Source organism: Schistocerca americana, chromosome 11 (genome assembly GCF_021461395.2).
Source record: "Schistocerca americana isolate TAMUIC-IGC-003095 chromosome 11, iqSchAmer2.1, whole genome shotgun sequence".
NCBI lineage: Eukaryota > Metazoa > Arthropoda > Insecta > Orthoptera > Acrididae > Schistocerca > Schistocerca americana.
In genome coordinates, this window is record NC_060129.1 from 174572280 (window position 1) to 174598517 (window position 26238).

Genomic DNA, 26238 nt, shown 5'->3' on the forward strand with positions numbered 1-26238 from the left:
GACGTCACAGCGCGTAGCCTATAAAGTGTCGTAACTCTTTCGAATTATTGTGGGGAGTGCCTTCTCGTGAACTCACGTTAAAGGTTCGTGTTCCACTCCTCTTATTATGAAACCTTGACGCAACCAGACTGTAGAACGGTACACGCTTGCAAATTGGTATGACAGGTAAAAGAACAAATGTTTTAATGCCATGAATCCCATTTGGAGTGACAGATTTGCCTCCTCAATTTAAAAGATTGCAATTGCAGACCAATTATAGTATCAGATCCACTCTTTGGCTTTGAGCAATGACGTAATACCTAAGGCACAGATGCTACATATAGGCAATCTTTGAAAGCAACTGATCATATTTGTAAATAAACGAATGCAGCATACGATAAAAGTACCATCACAGTTCATGTGATTAATTACTTAACCACAAATTAAATCGACGAGTATTAAAGGTAGCCGGCCGCCGTGACCGCGCGGTTCTAGGCGCTTCAGTCTGGAAACGCTCCGCTGCTGCGGTCGCAGGTTCGAATCCAGCCTCGGGCATGGGTGTGTGTGATGTCCCTATGTTAGCTAGGTTTAAGTGGTTCTAAGTTCTACGGGACTGACGACCTCAGATGTTAAGTCCCATAGTGCTCAGAGCCATTTGAACTCAACTGTTTCAAGCTGTAATGAGACCGAGATGGCACGTACACATATACACAGGCGTCCTAAATTAAAGCAAAGAACGGAAATTTTGCAAGGTTGCGTTTATTTTGCCACAGAACAGTAGAAACAGGTGACAGTAAAGTAGAAACAATGTAAAGGATACAGAACGCAATGAACTGCAACCAGTGTAACGGTAGACAAAAATGTTCTTCGTCTTTTTCCAACTTCACCGATTTGTACACACATTCCGACAACTGGTTAATGTGCTAAGTACGGAATGTGGCCACCTATGGCAGCAATACAGGTTTGACAACGACCTGCTCTCAAGTCTTGGAGAGTGGTTGGTGAATGCTGGTGGTGTGACTGTGAAATGGAAACGCGAAGGAAGATACATTATGTGCTCAATAGTATCCGGACACCTGGCAGAAAATGACTTACAAGTTCGTGGCACCGTCCATCGGTAATGCTGGAATTCAATGTCGTGTTGGCCCACCGTAAGCCTTGATGACATCTTCCACTCTCGCAGGCATACGTTCAGTCAGGTGCTGGAAGGTTTCTTGGGGAATGGCAGCCCATTCTCCACGGAGTGCTGCACTGAGGACAGGTATCGATGTTGCTCGGTTAGACCTGGCACGTTCCAAAACATCCCAAAGGTGTTCAAAAAATGGCTCTGAGCACTATGGGACTTAACAGCTGTGGTCATCAGTCCCCTAGAACTTAGAACTACTTAAACCTAACTAACCTAAGGACATCACACACATCCAAGCCCGAGGCAGGATTCGAACCTGCGACCGTAGCAGTCGAACGGTTCCGGACTGCGCGCCTAGAACCGCGAGACCACCGCGGCCGGCCAAAGGTGTTCTATAGGATTCAGGTCAGGACTCAGTGCAGGCCAGTCCATTACAGGGACGTTATTGTCGTGTAACCACTCCGCCACAGGCCGTGCATTATGAACAGGTGCTCGATGGTGTTGAAAGCTGCAAACGGGATTCCCGAATTGCTCTTCAACTTTGGGAAGCAAGAAAGTGCTTAAAACATCAATGTAGGCCTGTGCTGTGATAGTGCCACGCAAAACAACAAGTGGTGCAAGCCCCATCCATGAAAACACGAACACACCATAACACCACCGCCTCCTAATTTTACTGTCGGCACTACACACGGTGGCAGATGACGTTCACTGGGCATTCGCCATAACCACACCCTGCCATCGGATCGCCATGTTGTGTACCGTGATTCGTCACTCCGCACAACGTTTTTACACTGTTCGATCTTCCAATGTTTACGCTTCTTACATGAAGCGAGGTGTAGTTTGGTATTTACCGGCGTAATGTGTGGCTTATGAGCAGCCGCTCGACCACGAAATGCAAGTTTTCTCACCTCCCGCCTAACTGTCATAGTACTTGCAGTGGATCCTGATGCAGTTTGGAATTCCTGTGTGATGGTCTGGATAGATGTCTGCCTATTACACTTACGACGCTCTTCAACTGTCGGCGGTCAGTCAACTGACGAGGTCGGCCTGTACGCTTTTGTGCTGTGCGTGTCCCTTCATGTTTCCACTTCACTATCACTTCGGAAACAGTGGTCCTAGGGATGTTTAGGAGTGTGGAAATCTCGCGTACACACGAATGAAGCAAGTGACACCCAGTCACCTGACCACGTTCGAAGTCCGTGAGTTCCTCGGAGCGCCCCACTCTGCTCTCTCACGATATCTGATGACTACTGACGTCGCTGATATGGAGTGCCTGGCAGTAGGTGGCAGCACAATGCAGCTAATGTGAAAAACGTATGTTTTGGGGCTGTCCGAAAACTTTTGATCACACAGTGTACGTGAGTGGTAGCTATGCTCTACATGCATCCGGTTCACCTCCTTGACCTCCTTGTATTGCAAGCTGGTACACTGTACATTATACTACAGAGGCAGCTTTACTATCGAATTTCGCTATCTGGAAATATTCCCTTCTTCATTAAACACGATATTAGAACTGATAACTATATTCTTCAGTTTTAGAAATCTGGGAAACAGTTACTAATATAATATACTATTGGCGACAAATGCTCACTACAACAAATCAAATAAACAGGAGAGTAAAAAGACGGTACTTGATTTTCCTAGGTCTATGCAAGAGGTACTCTGTGTTCTTTGCTTCCATCACTGTCTCACTGCTGGCCTGCATGAAGATTAATTGTAGGCCTGTTAAATGGTGGCTTATGGTGCTGGAATATAATATAAACAAACTAATTACTGAACAAAGGGATCCCTAGTAGGCCTTACCATCTAGAAAAGAGTGGAAAGAAATTCGAATGACCTTCCAGTCCAAGTTCGAATACTGAAGGTGCACATTTATTGACGTGTTATTATCGTGGTTGTACCCTGGGGCACAGTAAAACATTCGTTATCAATGAGAAAAATGCATGTTCATCGCTTTAAGAACATATAACATCCACGAAAGTTTTTGGCTGCAATTATCCTAAGACATTCACATTTCCACATGCCATTCCTATAGTTAAACATGTATATCAAATAATTCGTATACTAATATATATATATGTTGTAAGGTGGCTGTAATTTCGCACCTCACATGCACTCATCCACATACTATGCTGTGAACTACGACCACAATTAGGTATCATTTGATAGGTTGTACATCGTATATATGAATATTTAAAGGAGACTGACATTGTCATATACGCCTTGTAAATAACTGTTAATGCTTATTGCATGAAAGGTGGTGGAATGTCTTTATTATAAAAACGGCGTAATGAATGATTGCCTATACTAGTAGTGGTTCGAACGCCAGTGGAAATGAAGCGGCACGTGGAACTCAAGCGCTGGGTGGAAGGCCCGCACAGGAGTGATGGTCCTGCTTCAACACAGCAAGTAGCTCTAGAATGAGATTTCCACTCTGCAGCGGAGTGTGCGCTGATATGAAACTTCCTGGCAGATCAAAACTGTGTGCCCGACCGAGACTCGAACTCGGGACCTTCGCCTTTCGCGGGCAAGTGCTCTACCAACTGAGCCACCGAAGCACGACTCACGCCCGGTACCCACAGCTTTACTTCTGCCAGTACCTCGTCTCCCACCTTCCAAACTTTACAGAAGCTCTCCCGCGAACCTTGCAGAACCAGCACTCCTGAAAGAAAGGATATTGCGGAGACACGGCTTAGCCACAGCCTGGGGCATGTTTCCAGAATGGGATTTCCACTCTGCAGCGGAGTGTGCGCTGATATGAAACTTCGTGGCAGACTAAAACTGTGTGCCCGACCGAGACTCGAACTCGGGACCTTTGGAAGGTAGGAGACGAGGTACTGGCAGAAGTAAAGCTGTGAGTACCGGGCGTGAGTCGTGCTTCGGTGGCTCAGTTGGTAGAGCACTTGCCCGCGAAAGGCAAAGGTCCCGAGTTCGAGTCTCGGTCGGGCACACAGTTTTAAACTGCCAGGAAGTTTCAGCAAGTAGCTCTGTTCAAACACAGAAAGTAGCTAGACAGACGTCGTGGCACCTGAGCTCTGGAGCACAATAGAGTGCCGACCGGCCGCTATTGTAGCAGGACCGGAAGGATAACCGGGATCTCTGCAAATCTTGGACGCAGGTGAGAGGAAAGATGAAGCGGCACCTCGGAAACCACTCAGGCTGGGTTATTTGCAAGGATTTTAACTCAGGAGCGTACCATTGTACGAGTATAGATTTTTCCTCGCAAACTTTCCGCGGTGGACGACAAAATACTAAAATATGGTTGGTCGGCGTTCGGAAGAATCTGTAGAGAGGGAGAATATTCCGTGGTTTCGGGAATATGATTCGTGTTCGGAATTACGGTGGTGGGGAGCCGAGCCTTTCTGGGAGGCCAGTGGTGGAGAGTCGAGGTCTTCCGTTGTGAGCGCCCGTGTGTGACGGTCAAGCTATATCAGCTTTCTTGGTACAGACGGACTTGCTGTCTTTGCTCTCAGTAGAGTTTTTTAGTTAGAACAGTTAGTCACTGTACTGCTGCGAACCCATACGATTCTGGACTTCACCCCCGGGTTGGAAGTCGTCCTTGAGTACGCAGCGTTCAGCAATTGAGAGCACTTCCTCTGCCAATACTTACGTTGAGACGTTATCTGAACTCCGTCCTTGAGGGTGGGAGCTGGCGTTTCTCGTCTGTAGAACACAGAGAGGAGAAGACAGTATTAGAGTGTCTTAGTCAGAGGACCGCCTTGTGCCGTCCTAGTGTTCGAAAGAGTTTATTTGTGGCTGGAGTTCTTCCATCGTCGCAGACGCGTACGAGAACCATCACTTCGACGCACCGGACGCAGTTCACACGGGGATACCGCAAATTGCTTCGGCTTATTAGGGCTATAAAAGCTAACAGCTGTGATCACGTTAGTTTATTTCCACTGAGGTTTCACACCACCAAAGATCATCTTCGAAAGTACTTTCTCCTAGTGTTTGCTACGCAGAAGATGTCAGTCATTTCGCGTTGGTGATATTAGACTGCGCAGTCATAATATTGGGCAGAGTTGGGCAATTGATTAATAATTTTAGTTAGGAAATATAGACAATTGTACTTAAAGGGTCGATTTTAATCTATAATAAATATATTGAACAACAACGTTTATCATTTACTAGTATTAGTTGCCTTCATCATTCATTTATGTTTGGATTGTAATTTATATATATAAAAAAGAGCATTAAGAGATCCTAAGATCTGCTTCAGGGCCAAGTCATCATTTTAGCGTTTATTATTTTCCGTTGCGCACATTCATTTAAACACCCGCCTGGAGTAGCATCTTGGTATGTATATATTACAGGGTGGTCCATTGATCGTGATCGGGCCAAATATCTCACGAAGTAAGCATCAAACGCAAAAAACTACAAAGAACGGAACTCGTCTAGGTTGAAGGGGGAAACCAGAGTTTTACCAACCCATAATATAATCATGAAAGGGAAGCAATGGTTGGGAAGGGAGTGAGACAGGGTTGTCGCCTATCCCCGATGTTATTCAATCTGTATATTGAGCAAGCAGTAAAGTAAACAAAAGAAAAGTTTGGAGTAGGTATTAAAATCCACGGAGAAGAAATAAAAACTTTGAGGTTCGCCGATGACATTGTAATTCTGTCAGAGACAGCAAAGGACTTTGAAGAGCAGTTGAACGCAATGCCGAATGCCTTGAAAGGAGGGTATAAGATGAACATCAACAAAATCAAAACGAGGATAATCGAATGTAGTCGACTTAAGTTGGGTGATGCTGAGGGAATTAGATTAGGAAATGAGACACTTAAAGTAGTAATGGAGTTTTGCTATTTGGGGAGCAAAATAACTAATGATTGTCGAAGTAGAGAGGATATAAAATGTAGACTGGCAATGGCAAGGAAAGCGTTTCCGAAGAAGAAAAATTTATTAACATAGAGTATAGATTTAAATGTCAGAAAGTCGTTTCTGAAAGTATTTGTATGGAGTGTAGCTATGTATGGAAGTGAAACGTGGACGATAAATAGTTTAGACAAGAAGAGAATAGAAGCTTTCGAAATGTGGTGCTACAGAAGAATGCTGAAGATTAAATGGGTACATCACATAACTAATGATGAGGTATTGAATAGAATTGGGGAGAAGAGGAGCTTGTGGCACAACTTGACTAGAAGAAGGTATCGGTTGGTAGGACATGTTCTGAGACATCGAGGGATCACCAATTTAGTATTGGAGGGCAGCGTGGAGGGTAAAAATCGTAGAGGGAGACCAAGAGATGAGTACATAAGCAGATTCAGAAGGATGTAGGTTGCAGTAGGTACTGGGAGATGAAGAAGCTTGCACAGGATAGACTAGCATGGAGAGCTGCATCAGACCAGTCTCAGGACTGAAGACCACAACAACAACAATATAATCGTTTTAGTTTTTGCCCTTCCTGACAAACAAATTTTGCCTCCAATGGGTAAATAACTGTAGGATGGTAGTCACAGAGGAAGTAGGTAGTGATTAGTGAGAATCACTAACCAGTCGGCTCAGACCATGTGATGAGCTTTGAAAATGAATTTACCTCACAAACTTGTAGGGTGAGAGGCCCTTCGCCATGCGCCATGCGGTGTTTTGCAGAGTGCGTATGTGGATGTTGGCGTAGATGTAGAAGAAGTCAAGTCCAATCATACCAAAAGATCCGTCTGTCTCTCCAGCAGGCTCTTCGGTCGACGAGGAAACGGAAGCTCGGGCCTGACTCGCCACCAGCGGACCTCCACCACCCGCACCTCCACGATCACGACCATGAACACCACCTGCACGATCAAGATCGTGACCAGCGCCACCACGATCATGAGCACGACCACCACCACCACGAGCACGAGCACGACCATGACCATGACCATCAAGCAGAGGGCATGACGAGCCCCGGGTCCCCCTCTCAAGACCACGCAGTGGACTCCCCTGCTGGACTCCACGCGGCAGACCACGACATCCACCTGCAGCAGCAGGGCGTGGTGGGACTGCATCACCAGCACCACGACCACCACCACCATCATCATCACCAGCACCACCACCACCACCAGCAAAAGTCCTCATCGGGTAGCAGGAGGTCCAAGTCGGCCCAGTCTCTGCAGGTAATTCTACGATTCTACATTAGACCAGGCATTTTATACTGCTGCCCAGTTCTGTTTTAGCATTCAGAAGGAAAGCGTTTCTGTTTGTATCGAAAGTAACAGGCACACCTTGTTATTAGAGCAGGTTAATTTATTGCATTGGCCGTTAAGTCTACATGGGATTGCTTCCTTGTGTACAAGGTAACAGCTGGCAGTCTGCCATGTGGTGGAGTTGAACTTCCAGACAGCTATATAAGAGAAGGCATCAAACCCATTTAAAAGAACTGGAATATGTCGTCATGGTTCTGACGTTTATTCGATGGACGTATTCTGTTCCTTATCGTCTAATAGCAGGAAACGAAGATGCAGTCCAGATTACAGAGAGTGATAAAAAGATTGGACACAGTCGTCTACCAAAGTAGAGTCAGCCAGAAATTTCTATGGCAGAGCTACACACATCACAAAGTTTGGCATCACCTCGATTCCGAGAGTTCCGCAGCCTGCACATAAAATTGGGATAGAGATCAACATCATCATCATTTCCGTCCTTTTTATTGTTCGTGAAAACCACACATTGCATGTTATACCACCATACAGCGAGACCTTCATAGGTAGGGGTCCAGATTGCTGTACACACCGGTACCTCTAATACCCAGTATCTCTTCCTTTGATGCATGCCTGTATTCATCGTGACATACTATCCACACATTCAAAGCACTATTGGTCCAGATTGACCCACTCCTCAATGGCGATTTGGCCTTCAGAGTGGTTGGTGGGTCACGTCATCCATAAACAGCCCTTTTCAATCTATCCCAGGCATGTTTGATAGGGATCATGTCTGGAGAACATGCTGGCCACTCTAGTCAAGCGTTGCCGTTATCCTGATGGAAGTCATTTACAAGATGTGCACAAAGGGAGCGCAAACTGTCGTCCATGAAGACGACTGCATCACCAGTATGCTGCCGATACGGTTGCACTATCGGTCGGAGGATGGCATTCACGTATCGTACAGCCATTCAGCGCCTTCCATGACCACCAGCGGCGTACGTCGACCCCACGTAATGCCACCCCAAAACATCAGGAAACCTCCACCTAGCTGCACTTGCTGGACAGTGTGTCTAAGGCGTTCAGCCTTACCGGGTTGCCTCCAAACAGGTCTCCGACGATTGTCTGTTTGAGAGCATGTGCGACACTCACCGGTGAAGAGAACGTGATGCTAATCCTGAGCGGTCCATTCGGCATGTTGTTGGGCCCATCTGTACCGCACTACATGGTGTCGTGGTTCCAAAGATGGATCTCGCAGTGGACATCGCGAGTGAAGTTGCGCATCATGCAGCCTATTGCGTACAGTTTGAGTCGTAACACGACGTCCTGTGGCTGCAAGAAAGGTATCATTCAACATGGTGGCGTTGCTGTCAGGGTTCCTCCGAGCCATAATCCGTAGGTAGCGGTCATCCACTACAGTAGTAGCCCTTGGGCGGCATGAGCATGTCATACACAGTTCCTGTCTCTCTGTAACTCCTCCGTGTCCGAACATCTTCGCTTTGGCTCACTTGGAGACGCCTGGACACTTCCCTTGTTGAGAGCCCTTCCTGGCATGAAGTAATAATGTGGACGCGATCGAACCGCGGTATTGACCGTTTAGGCACAGTTGAACTACAGACAACACAAGCCGTGTACCTCCTTCCTGGCAGAATGAGTGGAACTGATCGGCTGTCGGACCCCCTCTGTCAAATACGCGCTGCTCATGCATGGTTGTTTCAACTTTGGGCGGGTTTACTGACATCACTGAACAGTCAAAGGGACTGTGTCTGTGATATAATATCCACAGTGAAAGTCTATCTTCAGGAGTTCTGCGAACTGAGGTGTTGCAAATTTTTTTTGATGTGTATAGAAGTCACTGCAGCAGTCGCACTGGTGCATACGTCCGTTTCTGATATCTGGCCCCAGATAGAATTGTCGCCAGTCGACAGAACGAAGTGTATGGAGGACTAAAAATAGGCTGGTGGACAAAGTTCTTGATCTGAAAGAGAAGAATAAGGAGAAGAAGGAAAACTGAAGACAGAGAGGGAAAGTAAACAGGGTCGTCTAGATCACAGAAGAACCCCTTTCTGTAAAAATGAATCTGCTCGTAGCTCTTCAGACAAAAATAAAAAAGAGAATGTGCCCAGAGTGTGGATATGATTTTGATGATGACTGGATACAGAACAGTAAATGTGAAAAATGATGGGCTGGCATGTAGGCTGTGTGAATTATGAAGGGGTTGCACGTCATATCTGTGACCGTTTCTGGAGAATTCCATGTACCAATACTTCTGTGACTCAATGCCCACTCCCATATGCCTGTGTAAGAGTGCACAGTTAAAACATTTCCACCCTTGCCTCTATTTTATGTGGCTTAGGAATGAAAGTCTATTAATTTCAACTATAATGAATATGTAGGAGCTTAAGTGACAGGTTGGTATATTAGCAGTTGCTGCTGTGGTCATCAGTCCAAAGACTCAGCTCTCCTGTGCACGCATTTCTGCATTACTACAGCAGCCTATGTCCACTAGGACCTGTTAACTGCACTGATCTTTTGGTCTTCTCAACAATTTTTCCTTCCCTCAAGTCCTTCCGCAGCCAGCGGCCTTGCCGCTGTGGTAACACCGGTTCCCGCCAGATCACCGAAGTTAAGCGCTGTCGGCCTGGGCTAGCACTTGGATGGGTGACCGTCCGGTCTGCCGAGTGCTGTTGGCAAGCGGGGTGCACTCAGCCCTTGTGAGGCAAACTGAGGAGCTACCTGAGTGAGAAGTAGCGGCTCCGGTCTCGGAAACTGACACACGGCCGGGAGAGCGGTGTGCTGACCACATGCCCCCACGTATCTGCATCCAGTGACACCTGTGGGCTGAGGATGACACGGCGGCCGGTCGGTGCCATTGGGCCTTCCAAGGGCTGTTCGGACGCAGTTTTTTTCACGTTCTTCCATCAACAAATTAGCCACTCCTTGATACATCAGCATGTGTCCACTTGTAACTCTTCCACTGCAATATTACGGACAGTGCTACATCTCTCCTCTCCAAATCCGATTCTCTATTATTATTCCCCAATCGGCAGATCATAAAGACTAGAGCGATTCAGTTTATCGATTTAGTCAAATAATAATCTACGTGTCCCTTTTAGTAGCGAATTATGACTTTGAAAATAAGGTCTTTAAGGGGGAATGTAACGGAAAAGCGTAAACATTTATTTAAAAAATCATTACAGCCATATTGATTAATGTACAAATCTAAAATTTTGCATGTGTAAAGCAAAAGAGCTGTGTTGTAAGTGAAAAATACAATGAAATATGCAAGATTTACATTATGCCAGAAGTTTGAATTTTTTATTTTTTATTGTCTTTTTTTATAAAGAACCGTAACTCAAATTCTAATCATTCAATTAATCTGAAAATTTTATTGTAGGGGCCTGAGAAGTTTACAAGACCACTGAACTACAGTTATTAATTTATGGTGCAAATTATATCATTAACAGAGTTTTTAATTTTGCGCATCGAAAATGAATTTTTTTTCTACATACAATCATCTAAAAAACAGAATAATTGCAGGATCTCGTATTTTTTAGTTCCAGTGAGACAGCAACACGTTGCTAACAGTTCCTGAAAATTTCATAGAATTAGTGCGTATACTTTTTGAGAAAAGGCTTCTAATAACGTAAAAAATGTAAAACAGACAAAATGATGTTCAAAGATTTTCTTCTCATACTTGTACATGTAAAACGCTTAGCTCAATTTTAAAATCTTCCTTATCCTCCAGGTTTCTCTTCTCTCCTCTTTGAATATGCCTGCTCTGTATTTGCAGGTAAGACTGATCTGTTAGTTTTCTTGATCCTGGTCTCGTCGATGGTGTAAAATGCTGTTGTAAACACACCCAGCCTACATTCTAAGATAAGGACGTAGGGTCAGTTTTGCTTCGAGTGTTCCGAGACTCCTCTGGAACCCAAGCTGATATTACCAAGATCCCTTCTACAACATTACAATGAACGATTAAAAGACATTTATTATTTCTCATTAACTACGTAGTCTTACCATAACCTCCTGCTTGATCACAAAAAGAAACCTAGTGTGAATCGAATTCCGTCCGCGAAGTGAACTAAGTATTTTGTGTGCTGAATGTTTAAATTTGGTCGCCAGGACACTGAGCCAAAACGTGTATCCAAAGTAAATAAAGAGGGTTTCCAGCTATAACGATATTTTAGAGAAATTTAAGACCTAGATTTCACTGGACAGACGGTGTTTAGTTCTCAAATTCGCAGTGGCGGCGTTATAGCGTGACAGGCTGCAATCCATGGAGAGCAGATAAAATATGTGTCACAAATCTTTGAAAATGTGCTGTTGCAGTTCTCGTGTTATCTGCTGGGAGGCCAGAGTTCCTACATACATAAAGGAAAGAGTGCGGATATTTCTAATCGAAGTTATCCAGCCGGCCGAAGTGGCCGTGCGGTTAAAGGCGCTGCAGTCTGGAACCGCAGGACCGCTACGGTCGCAGGTTCGAATCCTGCCTCGGGCATGGATGTTTGTGCTGTCCTTAGGTTAGTTAGGTTTAACTAGTTCTAAGTTCTAGGGGACTAATGACCTCAGCAGTTGAGTCCCATAGTGCTCAGAGTCATTTGAACCATTTTTTTTGAAGTTATCCATCTGGCGCACTTCCTGATACCTGTGATCTTATAAGAAAAACGTACGCCAACTACTACAATATGAATTACTCTCTTGGTACGGCTTTTCAGTTTACTTACTCGGTAAATAGATGCTATATTACGCTTATTTCTGAAACTAAACACGTCATTGGCACCATATTTGACCCATGTGGTCCGATTTGCAATAACTTGCTTACATCAACAGCAAAACTCTCTTGTATTGATTTTCGTTCACCTAGAGGCTGTAAGTAATATTTTAAAATAAAAGAAACAATCTATAATCCGATTAATGAAAGGAAAGAAATGTTGGCTTGCGTTATAGCCTATTCTAACAGTCGAGTTAATTAGCGTATATACGTTATTTACAATCTCGCGAAACTTTTTCAACGCTCAAGGCTCTTTCTTCCTTAAAATCTCACATGAAAACCCTTCATTGTGTCAATAATCTCACAGATCGTTTTCATTATTATTGTAGAAGGATACATCATATTTCCTTTCTGTTGTGGACTGGCAAGACAGCCAATCCACGAGGACGGGAGGCCGAAGGGCACGCGTTTAAGCTCACGCAGGCTGGCGTGAGGTCTGGAACAGGTCAAGGTCTTATAGTAGCAAAAATAGTACGTAGCTTCTAGAATACTTAACTTTAATCCATAATTGGTGAACATCGGTCTGACGGTACATGCATCACAAGATAAATAGCAATTGATAATGGCGCCTTGCTAGGTCGTAGCAAATGACGTAGCTGAAGGCTATGCTAACTATCGTCTCGGCAAATGAGAGTGTAATTTGTCAGTGAACCATCGCTAGCAAAGTCGGTTGTACAACTGGGCGAGTGCTTGGAAGTCTCTCTAGACCTGCCGTGTGGCGGCGCTCGGTCTGCTATCACTGACAGTGGCGACACGCGGGTCCGACGTATACTAACGGACCGCGGCCGATTTAAAGGCTACCACCTAGCAAGTGTGGTGTCTGGCGGTGACACCACACTTTCTCCATGCAAGAAGCAAGAACATTCGTAAGAGGAATAATCCTCCGGCGCGTATCGATGTCATGTTTAGTTAGCAGCATCTTTGGAAAGAACGCACGCCAAGTTTCAGCCATATTGGTCTATTTTTTTGGTGTTCGGCATTCCTGTGAATCAAGGAAGTCGAGTGATTGTCAAAAAATGGATGAAAAACAATTTCGTGTGGTGATTAAACATTACATTATGAAATGCAAAACGCCTCAGGAGACTAAAGAGAAGCTTAATAAACACTACGGTGACTCTGCACCTCAGATTAGAACAGTTTATGAGTGGTTTCAAAATTTTCGGTGTCGCCATACGGGCACGTAGGATTAAACATTTAACCGGTTGCACATTCTAGTCAAGACCGTAGCTGCTCGTAAAATTATATTGCTAAAACCCAATAGTGAGAATCTGCAGCAGCTGTGCTCGTGTCACAAGTAAAAAGGCTAGAGTGTTATATTTTTCTTTTGACAGGAGCACAGCTGCTCCAGATTCTCACTATCGCTTTTTAGCAATGTAATTTTACGATTTAGCATAATTTATTGTGATGAAGACACCCACTGGCAGGGGCAAAAAAAACCTAGGTCAATGTACCTTCCGTTTATGTGCAACTAGTTGGCTCCTTAATACTATGTTGAAACTAGTGTCCTGTTTGCTGAATAACAGCCATGTTCAAAACTGAAAATATCAAAGAATAATTACCTTTTCATACTTCTATCTACGCCACTCACTTTAAAAAAAAGAAGTTCGCTGGCACACTTTAAGTTTTCTTACTTGCTCAAGGATGTCACTCTCGTGGAAATTCCATATCCTCTCCATCCCAACAGATGATAATATTCTCGTCTGTCACAGATCGTGTGTGTGCCTCTCTCTTTCCACCATTTGGAGTATGAAAGACGAAGTAAAAACCATTTTTGAGTACTACTTCTTCTTTACCTAAACGGTTTAAAACGACTTACTTACTTTCACCTACATCTACATGGATAATCTTCAAATCACATTTAAGTGCCTGGGAGGGGGTTCTTCGAACCACTTTCACAATTCTCTATTATTCCAATCTCGTATAGTGCGCGCAAACAACGAACTATATCTTTCCGTACGAGCTCTGATTCCCCTTATTTTTATCATGGTGATCGTTCCTCCCTACGTGGGTCGGTGTCACCAAAATATTTTCGCATTCGGACGAGAAAGATGGTGATTGAAATTTCGTGAGAAGATTCCGTCGCAACGAAAAACGCCTTTCTTTTAATGATGTCCAGTCCAAATCCTGTATCATTTCTGTGACACTCTCTCCCATATTTCGCGATAATACAAAACGTGCTCCCATTCTCAGAACATTTTCGATGTACTCCGTCAGTTCTATCTGGTAAGGACCCCACACCGCGCACCAGTATTCTAAAAGAGGACGGACAAGCGTAGTGTAGGCAGTCTCCTTAGTAGGTCTGTTACATTTTCTAAGTGTCCTGCCAATAAAAGGCAGTCTTTGCTTAGCCTTCCCCATAACATTTTCTATGTGTTCCTTCCAATTTAAGTTGTTTGTAATTGTAATTCCTTGGTATTTAGTTGAATTTACGGCTTTTAGATTAGACTGATTTATCGTGTAACCAAAGTTTAACGAGTTCCTTTTAGCACTCATGTGGATGACTTCACACTTTTCGTTATTTAGGGTCAACTGCCACTTTTCGCACCATTCAGATATTTTTTCTAAATCATTTTGCAATTTGTTTTGATCTTCTGATGAATTTATTAGTCGAAAAACGGAAGCGTCCTTTGCAAACAACATAAGACGGCTGCTCAGATTGTCTCCCTAACCGTTTGTATAGACAAGGAACAGCAAAGGACCTATAACACTTCCTTGGGGAACGCCAGAAATCACTTCTGTTTTACTCTATGACTTTCCGTCAGTTACTACGAACTGTGACCTCTCTGACAGGAAATCACAAATCCAGTCACATAACTGAGACGATATTCCACAAGCACTCAATGTCACTGTGAGCCGCTTGTGTGTTACAGTGTCAAAAGCCTTCCGGAGATCCAGAAATACGGAATCGATCTGAAATCCATTGCCAATAGCACTCAGCACTCCATTTGAATAAAGAGCTAGTTGTGTTTCACAGGAACGATGTTTTCTAAACCGATGTTGACTGTGTGTCAATAGACAGTTTTCTTCGAGGTAATTCATAGTGTTCGAACACAATGTATGTTCAAAAATCTTGCTGCATATCGACGTTAACGATATGGGCCTGTAATTTAGTGGATTACTCCTACCACCTTTCTTGAATATTGGTGTGACCTGTGCAACTTTCCAGTCTTTAGGTACGGATCTTTCGTCGAGGGGACGGTTGTATATGATTGTTAAGTATGGAGCTAATGCATCAGCATATTCCGAAAGGATCCTGATTGGTATACAGTCTGGACCAGAAGAGTTGCTTTTATTGATATAAGTTGTTTCACTACTCCGAGGATATTTACTTCTGCGTTACTCATGTTGGCAGCTGTTCTCGATTCGAATTCTGGAATATTTACTTCGTCTTCTTTTGTGAAGGCATTTCGGAAGGTTGTGTTTAGTAACTCTGCTTTGGCTGCACTGTCTTCGATAGTACCTCCATTGCTATCGTGCAGAGAAGGCACTGATTGTTTCTTGCCTCTAACATCCTTCACATACGACCAGAATCTCTTTGGATTTTCTGCCAAGTTTCGAGACAAAGTTTCCTTGTGGAAGCATTGACGTCAACGCAAAATTTCGAGCTTCTGTAAAAGATCAGCAATGTGGGTGATTTTCCGTCTGCTTAAATTTACCATGCTTGTTTCGTTGTTTCTGCAACAGTGTTCTCACCCGTTTTGTGTACCAAGGAGGATCAGCTCCGCAGTTTGTTAAGTTATTCGGTGCAAATCTCTCAACTGCTGCCGATACTACTTCTTTGAATTTAAGGAAATTAATTTGGAAGGAGTTGAATTTGCCCCCCAGGAATTCGTCTCTCAGTGAATTTTTGTCCCCTTTTTTGAACAGGTATATTTTTCCTTTTGTTTTTGGAGGATTTGGGGATTATAATATTTAATCTCACTACGACAACCCTGTCTTCACTAATGCGTGTATCCGTTTTGATGTTCGTTATTAACTCAGGATTAAAAATGGCTCTGAGCACTATGCGACTTAACTTCTGAGGTCATCAGTCGCCTAGAACTAATTAAACCTAACTAACCTAAGGACATCACACAGATCCATGCGCAAGGCAGGAGTCGAACCTGCGACCGTAGCGGTCGCTCGATTCCAGACTGTAGCGCGTAGAACCACTCGGCCACTCCGGCCGGTCTTAGCCAAGCGGTCTAGGGCGATGCAGTCATGGACTGTGCGGCTGGTCCCGGCGGAGGTTCGGGTCCTCCCTCGGGCATGGGTGTGTGTGTTTTGTCCTTAGGATAATTTAGATTAAGTAGTGTGTAAGCTTAGGGACTGATGACCTCAGCAGTTAAGTCCCATAAGATTCCACACACATTTGAACATTTGATTCTGCACAGCTACTCCAATGGCAGCCGACAGGAAGTTGCTCTCGAATGGGAACTGCAAACGTTTGATGACAATGCGACAAATCAACCGAATCGTCCACCGAAAAATACATGTGGTGTGTCAGAGACGGCGTTAGGGACAGTACGTGTGTCACATGATAGGAATGTGTTACCGGCGCACCTACTTTGTACGACTGGTAAGTGAGTGAGATGTGCCTGTTTGCCCGATGTAGGTATTCGTATGAATGTGAATGTGACCGCTCCCAAGGAAAACGTAATGGTGTGTCACATGAGCTGCAGCAAATGAACGCAGCAGTTTCACAATCACGCACTTTCTCTGTCCTCTGTCAAAACAAATGTTTTTAACGTTTTTGAAGTTCCGTTCCCTTTTGGAAATCTTGACTCTTGTACGCCTTTTTTGTAACGTAGTTCACACCCGTTTATTTGTTGTTTTCATCTCTGCGAGCCATCTGTGTGGATCTCGCCTGCTCTTACTATTCATCACATTTACTTGCGACGGTAATGGACTCTTACCGCGTGAGTCGTATTCTACACTGAAGAAAATGGTTCAAATGGCTCTGAGCACTATGGGACTTAACATCTGAGGTCATCAGTCCCCTAGAACTTAGAACTACTTAAACCTAACCAACCTAAGGACAACACACACATCCACGCCCGAGGCAGGATTCGAACCGGCGACCGTAGCGGTCGCGCGGTTCCAGACTGAAGCGCCTAGAACCGCTCGGTCACACCGGCCGGCTACACTCAAGAGCCAAATATCGTGCAGGCTCACGCGAGAACGCGGAATTGCCGCAACACGACGTGTCATGGACTCAGCTAATGTCTGAAGTAGTGCTGGAGGGAACTGACACCATGAATCCTGCAGGGCAGGCCATAAATCCGTAAGAATACGAGGGGGGTGGAGATCTCTTCTGAACAGCACGTTGCAAGGCATCCCAGATATGCTCAATAATGTTCATGTCTGGGGAGTTTGGTGGCCAGCGGAAAAGTTTTTAACACGGAAGAGTGTTTGTGGAGCCACTCTGTAGCAATTCTGGACGTGTGGGGTATCGCATTGTCCTGCTGGAATTGCCCAAATCTGTCAGAATGCACAGTGGACATGAATGGTTGCAGGTGATCAGACACGATGCTTGCATACGTCTCACCTGTCAGTCTTATCTCATTTACTTTCGACGGTAATGCATTCTTGCCACATGGCTTATATTCTATAATTAGCGAGTAGTGTGACAACTGCCAAGACTACAGAACTAAACTATACTCTGTCCGAACAGGCCATGAAGGTCCAACGGTACCTACCGGCCACCATGTCATCCCCAGCCCACAGACGTCACTGGATGCTGGTACGAAGGGTCATGTGGTCAGCACACCGCTCTCCTGGCCGTACGTCAGTTTCAGAGACCGGAGCCGCTACTTCTCAGTCAAGTAGCTCCTCTGCTTGCCTCACAAGAGCTGAGTGCACCCCGCTTGCCAACAGCGCCCGGCAGACCGGATAGACACCCATCCAAGTGCTAGCCCAGCCCGACAGTGCTTATCTTAGTCCTGCTGGGCTGGCACTTGGATGGGTGAGCATCCGGTCTGCCAAGCGCGAGAGAGTTTCGAACACGACAGACCTGCTTGATAGTCTAACACCATCACCAATTACCCACGACGGCACTGCTATTTAGACTGCTCTTTATTTCACTTCTTGTTGTTGGAACGGCCACTGTTTCTATTTTGCTTTTTTTTTCTGTTCAGTGCACCTTCTTCCTGTTTTCATCCTTGATCTGTGTTTTTGACGGGCTATATGATGGGCCATCTTACCTCTGAATCTGAGGGGAATGCGATGGTGTGGCGGTAAAGCAGCCCTTGCAGAGGGCCACCCTCAGAATGATTGTTCAGTATGCTGTTCTTCTTCTTCTTCTTCTTCTTCTACATGATCAGGTCCAGTGGACCACCCTCAGAATGATTGTTCAGTATGCTGTTCTTATTCTTCTTCTTCTTCTTCTTCTACATGATCAGGTCCAGTGGACCGCACGCTGTTACGTTTCCTCCTCCACTGTATTCTGTCAAATGGCTTTGAGCACTATGGGACTAAACATCTGTGGTCATCAGTCCCCTAGAACTTAGAACTACTTAAACCTAACTAACCTAAGGACATCACACACGTCCATGCCCGAGGCAGGATTCGAACCTGCGACCGTAGCAGTCGGGCGGGTCCGGACTGAGCGCCTAGAACCGCTAGACCACCGCGGCCGGCTGTATTCTGTCCATTGCTGCTACCCGCCATTCGTCCACATCTATTGACGCATGGTTTAAATCTTCATGAAGACCATCCCTCCAACACTTCTTCGGTCTCCCTGGGGGTCTCTTTCCTGTAGGTGTGAAATCCATGAGCTTCCGTGGCCATCTGTGATCTTCCATCTGGGCCACATGGCCAGCCCACTGGATTCATTTGGCTTTGACAGTTGCTGCTATGTTGGGATGCTGGCATAGTTCCTCATGGTCCTCAGCTTGTGTCTGATCCTGCATTCCTTTGTGTCCGAAGATCTCCGGAAGCACTTTCCTCTCAAAAACGCGGAGCTTATGTAAGTTATGTTTCCGGATACTCCATGTCTCACAGCCATATAGAGCAACAGGCTGGATCAGGGTTTTGTATAGTCGAATCTTGAACTGTCTCGAGAGATATATGGACCGAAGCAGTTGTGCTAGGCCGTGGTAAGATCGGTTTCCTGCTTGAATTCTGGCATTGATCTCTGCTTCACATGATGAGTTCTCAGTGAAAAGTGCCCCTAGGTATTGAAATTCACGCATTCTCTTGTAGGACTGGTCTCCCACCTGTACTAATTGCAGATGACCAGCGGCCTGACCTTGACCGCGTGTCATAACGAGGTACTCTGTCTTGGCTTCGTTTTAGCCCGAACTTACTGGCAGCATCCTTTAGTACTCTCGTCATTTGCTCCTTACTCACAGATGTCGTCTGCAATGGTTAAGTATTCCAGAGTCTTTCCTTCGATTTCAATCCCTTCTTTCTCTTGGAAGGTCTCCCGTAGGACCTTCTCGAAGGCAAAGTTGAACAGGACAGGGGACAACCCATCTCCTTGCCTGACGCCTGTGACAGTGTCAAATTTCTCAGTTACGCGATTTACATCTACATCTACATCTACATTTATACTCCGCAAGCCACCCAACGGTGTGTTGCGGAGGGCACTTTACGTGCCACTGTCATTACCTCCCTTTTCTGTTCCAGTCGCGTATGGTTCGTGGGAAGAACGACTGTCTGAAAGCCTCCGTGCGCGCTCGAATCTCTCTAATTTTACATTCGTGATCTCCTCGGGAGGTATTACTAGGGGGAAGCAATATATTCGATACCTCATCCAGAAACGCACTCTCTCGAAACCTGGCGAGCAAGATACACCGCGATGCAGAGCGCCTCTCTTGCAGAGTCTGCCACTTGAGTTTGCTAAACATCTCCGTAACGCAATCACGGTTACCAAATAACCCTGTGACGAAACGCGCCGCTCTTCTTTGGATCTTCTCTATCTCCTCCGTCAACCCGATCTGGTACGGATCCCACACTGATGAGCAATACTCAAGCATAGGTCGAACGAGTGTTTTGTAAGCCACCTCCTTTGTTGATGGACTACATTTTCTAAGGACTCTCCCAATGAATCTCAACCTGGCACCTGCCTTACCAACAATTAATTTTATATGATCATTCCACTTCAAATCGCTCCACACGTATACTCCCAGATATTTTACAGAAGTAACTGCTACCAGTGTTTGTTCCGCTATCATGTAATCATACAATAAAGGATCCTTCTTTCTATGTATTCGCAATACATTACATTTGTCTATGTTAAGGGTCAGTTGCCACTCCCTGCACCAAGTGTCTATCCGCTACAGATCTTCCTGCATTTCGCTACAATTTTCTAATGCTGCAACTTCTCTGTATACTACAGCATCATCCGCGAAAAGCCGCATGGAACTTCAGACACTATCTACTAGGTCATTTATATATATTGTGAAAAGTAATGGTCCCATAACACTCCCCTGTGGCACGCCGGAGGTTACTTTAACGTCTGTAGACGTCTCTCCATTGATAACAACATGCTGTGTTCTGTTTGCTAAAAATTCTTTAATCCAGCCACACAGCTGGTCTGATATTCCGTAGGCTCTTACTATGTTTATCAGGCGACAGTGCGGAACTGTATCGAACGCCTTCCGGACGTCAAGAAAAATAGCGTCTACCTGGGAGCCTGTATCTAATATTTTCTGGGTCTCATGAACAAATAAAGCGAGTTGGGTCTCACACGATCGCTGTTTCCGGAATCCATGTTGATTCCTACAGAGTAGATTCTGGGTTTCCAAAAACATGATACTCGAGCAAAAAACATGTTCTAAAATTCCCATCTTTACCTTTGCATGCGTTTCGCTGATATAGATCTTTATCAGATTGATAAGTTTCTCTGCCATGCCAAACTCCCTTAAACAGCTGAGCAGCCTCTTGCGATGTATAGAATCACACGCTTCTTAAAATCAACGAATAAAATATGCAAATCTTTACCATATTCACCCAGCGTCACAGTGAGCTGCCAGAGATTGAAGATGTGATCTACTGTTGACCGCCCTGGACGGAAACCTCCCTGGTACTCCGCAATCACCGATTCTGCCACTGGCTGAATTCAAAGTATGAGGTAATACTGTTCCTGGAGAAGATATTGAAGAGGCACTACGTCTATACAGGGTGGTCCATCGATCGTGACCGGGCCAAATATCTTACGGAATAAGCATCAAACGAAAAAACTACATAGAACGAAACTCGTCTAGCTTGAAGAGGGAAACCAGATGGCGCTATGGTTGGCCCGCTAGATGGCGCTGCCATAGGTCAAACGGATATCAACTGCCGTTTTTTAAATAGGAACCCCCATTTTTATTACATATACCAGTAGTACGTAAATAAATATGAATGTATTAGTTGGACCACTTTCTTCGCTTTGTGATAGATGGCGCTGTAATAGTCACAAACGTATAAACACGTGGTATCACGTAACATTCCGCCAGTGCGAACGGTATTTGCTTCGTGATACATTACCCGTGTTAAAATGGACGGTTTACCAACAGCGCAAAAGGTCGATATCGTGTTGATGTATGGCTACTGGGATCAAAATGCCCAACGGGCGTGTGCTATGTATGCTGCTCGGTATCCTGGACGACATCATCCAAGTGTCCGGACCGTTCGCCGGATAGTTACGTTATTTAAGGAAACAGGAAGTGTTCAGCCACATGTGAAACGTCAACCCTGACCTGCAAGAAATGATGATGCCCAAGTAGGTGTTTTAGCTGCTGTCACGGCTAATCCGCACATCAGTAGCAGACAAATTGCGCGAGAATCGGAAATCTCAAAAACGTCGGTGTTGAGAATGGTACATCAACATCGATTGCACCCGTACCATATTTTTATGCACCAGGAATTGGATCGCGACGACTTTGAACGTCGTGTACACTTCTGCCGCTGGGCACAAGAGAAATTACGGGACGATGACAGATTTTTTGCACGCGTTCTATTTAGCGACGAAGCGTCATTCACCAACAGCGGTAACGTAAACCGGCTTAATATGCACTATTGGGCAACGGAAAATCCACGATGACTGAGACAAGTGGAACATCAGCGACCTTGGCGGGTTAATGTATGGTGCGGCATTATGGAAGGAAGGATAATTGGCTCCCATTTTATCGATGGCAATCTAAATGGTGCAGTGTATGCTGATTTCCTACGTAATGTTCTACCGATGTTACTACAAGATGATTCATCGCATGACAGAATGGCGATGTACTTCCAACATGATGGATGTCCGGCACATAGCTCGAGTGCGGTTGAAGCGGTATCGAATAGCATATTTCGTGACAGGTGGATTCGTCGTCGAAGCACCATACCGTGGCCCGCACGTTCACCGGATCTGACGTCCCCGGATTTCTTTCTGTGGGGAAAGTTGACGGATATTTGCTATCGTGATCCACCGACAACGCCTGAAAACATGCGTCAGCGCATTGTCAATGCATGTGCGAACATTACGGAAGGCGAACTACTCGCTGTTCAGAGGAATGTCGTTACACTTATTGCCAAATGCACTGAGATTGACGGACATCATTTTGAGCATATATTGCATTAATATGATATTTACAGGTAATTATAATGTAACAGCATGCGTTCTCAGAAATGATAAGTTCACAAAGGTACATGTATCACATTGGAACAACCGAAAAGCAATCTACAAACGTACCTACGTTTCGTATTTTAATTTAAAAAAACCTACTGTTACCAGTTGTTCGTCTAAACTTGTGAGCCATATGTTTGTGACTATCACAGCGCCATCTATCACAAAGCGAAAAATGTGGTCCAACCAAAACATTCAGATTTCTTTGCGTACTACACGAATATGTACTAAAAATGGGGGTTCCCATTTTAAAAAAACGGCAGTTGATATCCGTTTGACCTATGGCAGCGCCATCTAGCGGGGCAACCATAGGGCCATCTGGTTTCCCCCTTGAAGCTAGACAAGTTTCGTTCTTTGTAGTTTTTTCGTTTTATGCCTATTTCGTGAGATATTTGGCCCGGTCACGATCAACGGACCACCCTGCATATGATCACGTCTTCAAAAGCTGTTGTAAAATTGTGCTAAAACGGAGGAGCCAGGGGAGTCCCTGTCTTTACAGAACACCGGTACGGATACGAGATGCTTCTGAAATGCCTGCTACGTATGTTTTTTTGCAGGAGCTGCAGCAGCAGCGAGTGATGGCGAACGTGCGCGAGCGCCAGCGCACGCAGAGCCTGAACGAGGCGTTCGCGGCGCTGCGCAAGATCATCCCCACGCTGCCGTCGGACAAGCTGAGCAAGATCCAGACGCTCAAGCTGGCCGCCAGGTACATCGACTTCCTGTACCAGGTGCTGCAGCAGGCCGAGCACGACAGCGCCGGCGGGGGCGGCGGCGGGGGCGGCGGCGGGGGCGGCGCCGGCGGCGGGGGCGGCCCGGCGCTCGCCTGCCACCACGACGGCCCGCAGCTCTGCGACCCGGCCGTGGATAGCGGTGAGTACTCTCCGCCACGCACCGCAACGGCACAGCCCGTCCGCCCCTTGGGCGACAGCCCCTTGTAATGCCACGCCCCACACGTCATACCTTCCACATCGGGGCCCACGAGACATACGGGCTCTGCAACGAACTAGTTGCCGCGCCCAACATACACTACTGGCCATTAAAATTGCTACACTACGAAGATGACGTGCTACAGACGCGAAATTTAACTGGCAGGAAGAAGATGCTGTGATATATTTACAGCAACATCATGGTCGCATCCGTGTTTGGCGATATGGCGGTGAACGCACATTGGAAGCGTGTATTGGTCATCGCCATACTGGCGTATCACCCCGCGTGATGGTATGGGGTGCCATTGGTTACACGTCTCGGTCACCTCTTGTTCGCATCGACGGCTCTTTGAACAGTGGACGTTACATTTCAGATGTGTTACGACACGTGGCTCTACCCTTCATTCTGTCCCTGCGAAACCGTTCTTTTCAGCAGGATAATGCGCGACCGCATGTTGCAGGTCCTGTACGGGCCTTTCATGATACGGAAAATGTTCGACTACTGCCCCAGCGAGCACATTCTCCAGATCACTCACCAACTGAAAACGTCTGGTCAATGGTGGCCGAGCAACTGGCTCGTCACAATACGCCAGTCACTACTCTCGATGAACTGTGGTATTGTGTTGAAGCTGCATGGGCATCTGTACCTGTACACGCCATTCGAGCTCTGTTTGACTCAATGCCCAGGCGTATCAAGGCCGATATTACGGCCAGAGGTGGTTGTTCTGGGTACTGATTTCTCAGGATCTATGCACCCAAATTGCGTGAAAATGTAATGACATGTCAGTTCTAGTATAATACAGGGTGATTCAAAAAGAATACCACAACTTTAAAAATGTGTATTTAGTGAAAGAAACATAATATAACCTTCTGTTATACGTCATTACAAAGAGTATTTAAAAAGGTTTTTTTTCACTCAAAAACAAGTTCAGAGATGTTCAATATGGCCCCCTCCAGACACTCAAGCAATATCAACCCGATACTCCAACTCGTTCCACACTCTCTGTAGCATATCAGGAGTAACAGTTTGGATAGCTGCTGTTATTTCTCGTCTCAAATCATCAATGGTGGCTGGGAGAGGTGGCTGAAACACCATATCCTTAACATACCCCCATAAGAAAAAATCGCAGGGGGTAAGATCAGGGCTTCTTGGAGGCCAGTGATGAAGTGCTCTGTCACGGGCTGCCTGGCGGCCGATCCATCGCCTCGGGTAGTTGACGTTCAGGTAGTTACGGACAGATAAGTGCCAATGTGGTTGATTGTGGAATTTGCAGCTCTCTGCTAGCTCTGCAAGTCGATTTTCCTGGGGTGCGAACAAATGCTTGCTGGATGCGTGCTACATTTTCATCACTCGTTTTCGGCCGTCCAGAACTTTTCCCTTTGCGCAAACACCCATTCTCTGTAAACTGTTTATACCAACGTTTAATACAGCACCTATCAGGAGGTTTAACACCATACTTCGTTCGAAACGCACGCTGAACAACTGTCGTCGATTCACTTCTGCCGTACTCAATAACACAAAAAGCTTTCTGTTGAGCGGTCGCCATCTTAGCATCAACTGACGCTGACGCCTAGTCAACAGCGCCTCAAGCGAACAAATGTACAACTAAATGAAACTTTATAGCTCCCTTAATTCGCCGACAGATTGTGCTTAGCTCTGCTTTTGTCGTTGCAGAGTTTTAAATTCCTAAAGTTGTGGTATTCTTTTTGAATCACCCTGTATATTTGTCCAATGAATACCCGTTTATCATCTGCATTTCTTCTTGGCGTAGCAATTTTAATGACCAGTAGTGTATATATATATATATATATATATATATATATTATTAGTATTGATCTGTACTTAATGTCATATTCGAAAGAAAGACACTTAATGGAGGTTGACTGTCGCCGTAAGGTGTTGTGGACGGTGCACCTTCCTGACATTCATCTTGACGTTCTTGTCAACCTGTAAACTTGCTAACTATTTTGTCTTTACATGGGCTGTGCCTGCCTTGATGTTATAAGTGACTGTTTGATAACCAATTTTTTAACGCGCCTACGCGCACATTTACATTTATAGGAGAACTTAGTGTGTTTCCCTGCCTGTTGAACTCTAAGTATTGTGCAAAAAACTAAATCAGTTGTTGTTCTAGTGCTATTATCTGTCAAGTGTAACATGCGACATTTTCTTGTTGTGTCATCAAGTGTTACAATAAATGCAAATTGCAGTGAACCGATGCGCTATTTCAGTTGTTCCCCTGATTTCCTATCTCCGCATTTGTTAATCTAAACCCATAATATTTAATTGTTCAAATATTGGATGGAGGTGCGTGTGTTCCACTACAGTTCTTCCGGAGTCAGCGTTTACAACGAACGTCATCTGCAAATGCTATCCGTCCGCTCAAGTTACCGCTGCAGTGTAACTTCTGTACTATGGGCTCCAGTGTATAAAGACCCTGTCGCTATTCCCTCCAGGCCCGCTATGTTAGGTAGCAGTCTCTCCTTACTTTTCAAACAAACTTTCCGTAGAAATAATCTCATTAAACAATTCCCCCAGGGATATTGTGATGACTATTTCAAGTGACAATATCGATTTCTTAGGGGTCACAAATTATAATTTCTTCTAACACTCAGTAAACGTTAACACTTTTGATAACATACAGTATTTCAGTCTACATGCCACGGTTTGCTACCGATTACTTCCACAACTTAAGGAACGACCGATCACTGCACGGACACGCTATAAAAGCATTAAGACGGCT

The 26238-nt window shown here is 45.3% G+C and overlaps 1 protein-coding gene and 1 pseudogene across 1 annotated transcript in view; both read left to right on the forward strand.

Annotated features, from left to right (window-relative positions):
- The window catches only part of LOC124553490 (cyclic AMP-responsive element-binding protein 5-like), a 108042-nt gene that overhangs the window by 76933 nt on the left and 4871 nt on the right, over positions 1–26238 (forward strand). Inside the window, exons 4-5 of the mRNA XM_047127345.1 lie at positions 6775–7194; positions 23126–23438. Of these exons, the coding sequence (XP_046983301.1) occupies positions 6775–7194; positions 23126–23438 (733 nt within the window). The remainder of the gene's footprint in view (positions 1–6774; positions 7195–23125; positions 23439–26238) is intronic.
- Positions 9794–9911, forward strand: LOC124554331 (annotated as a pseudogene).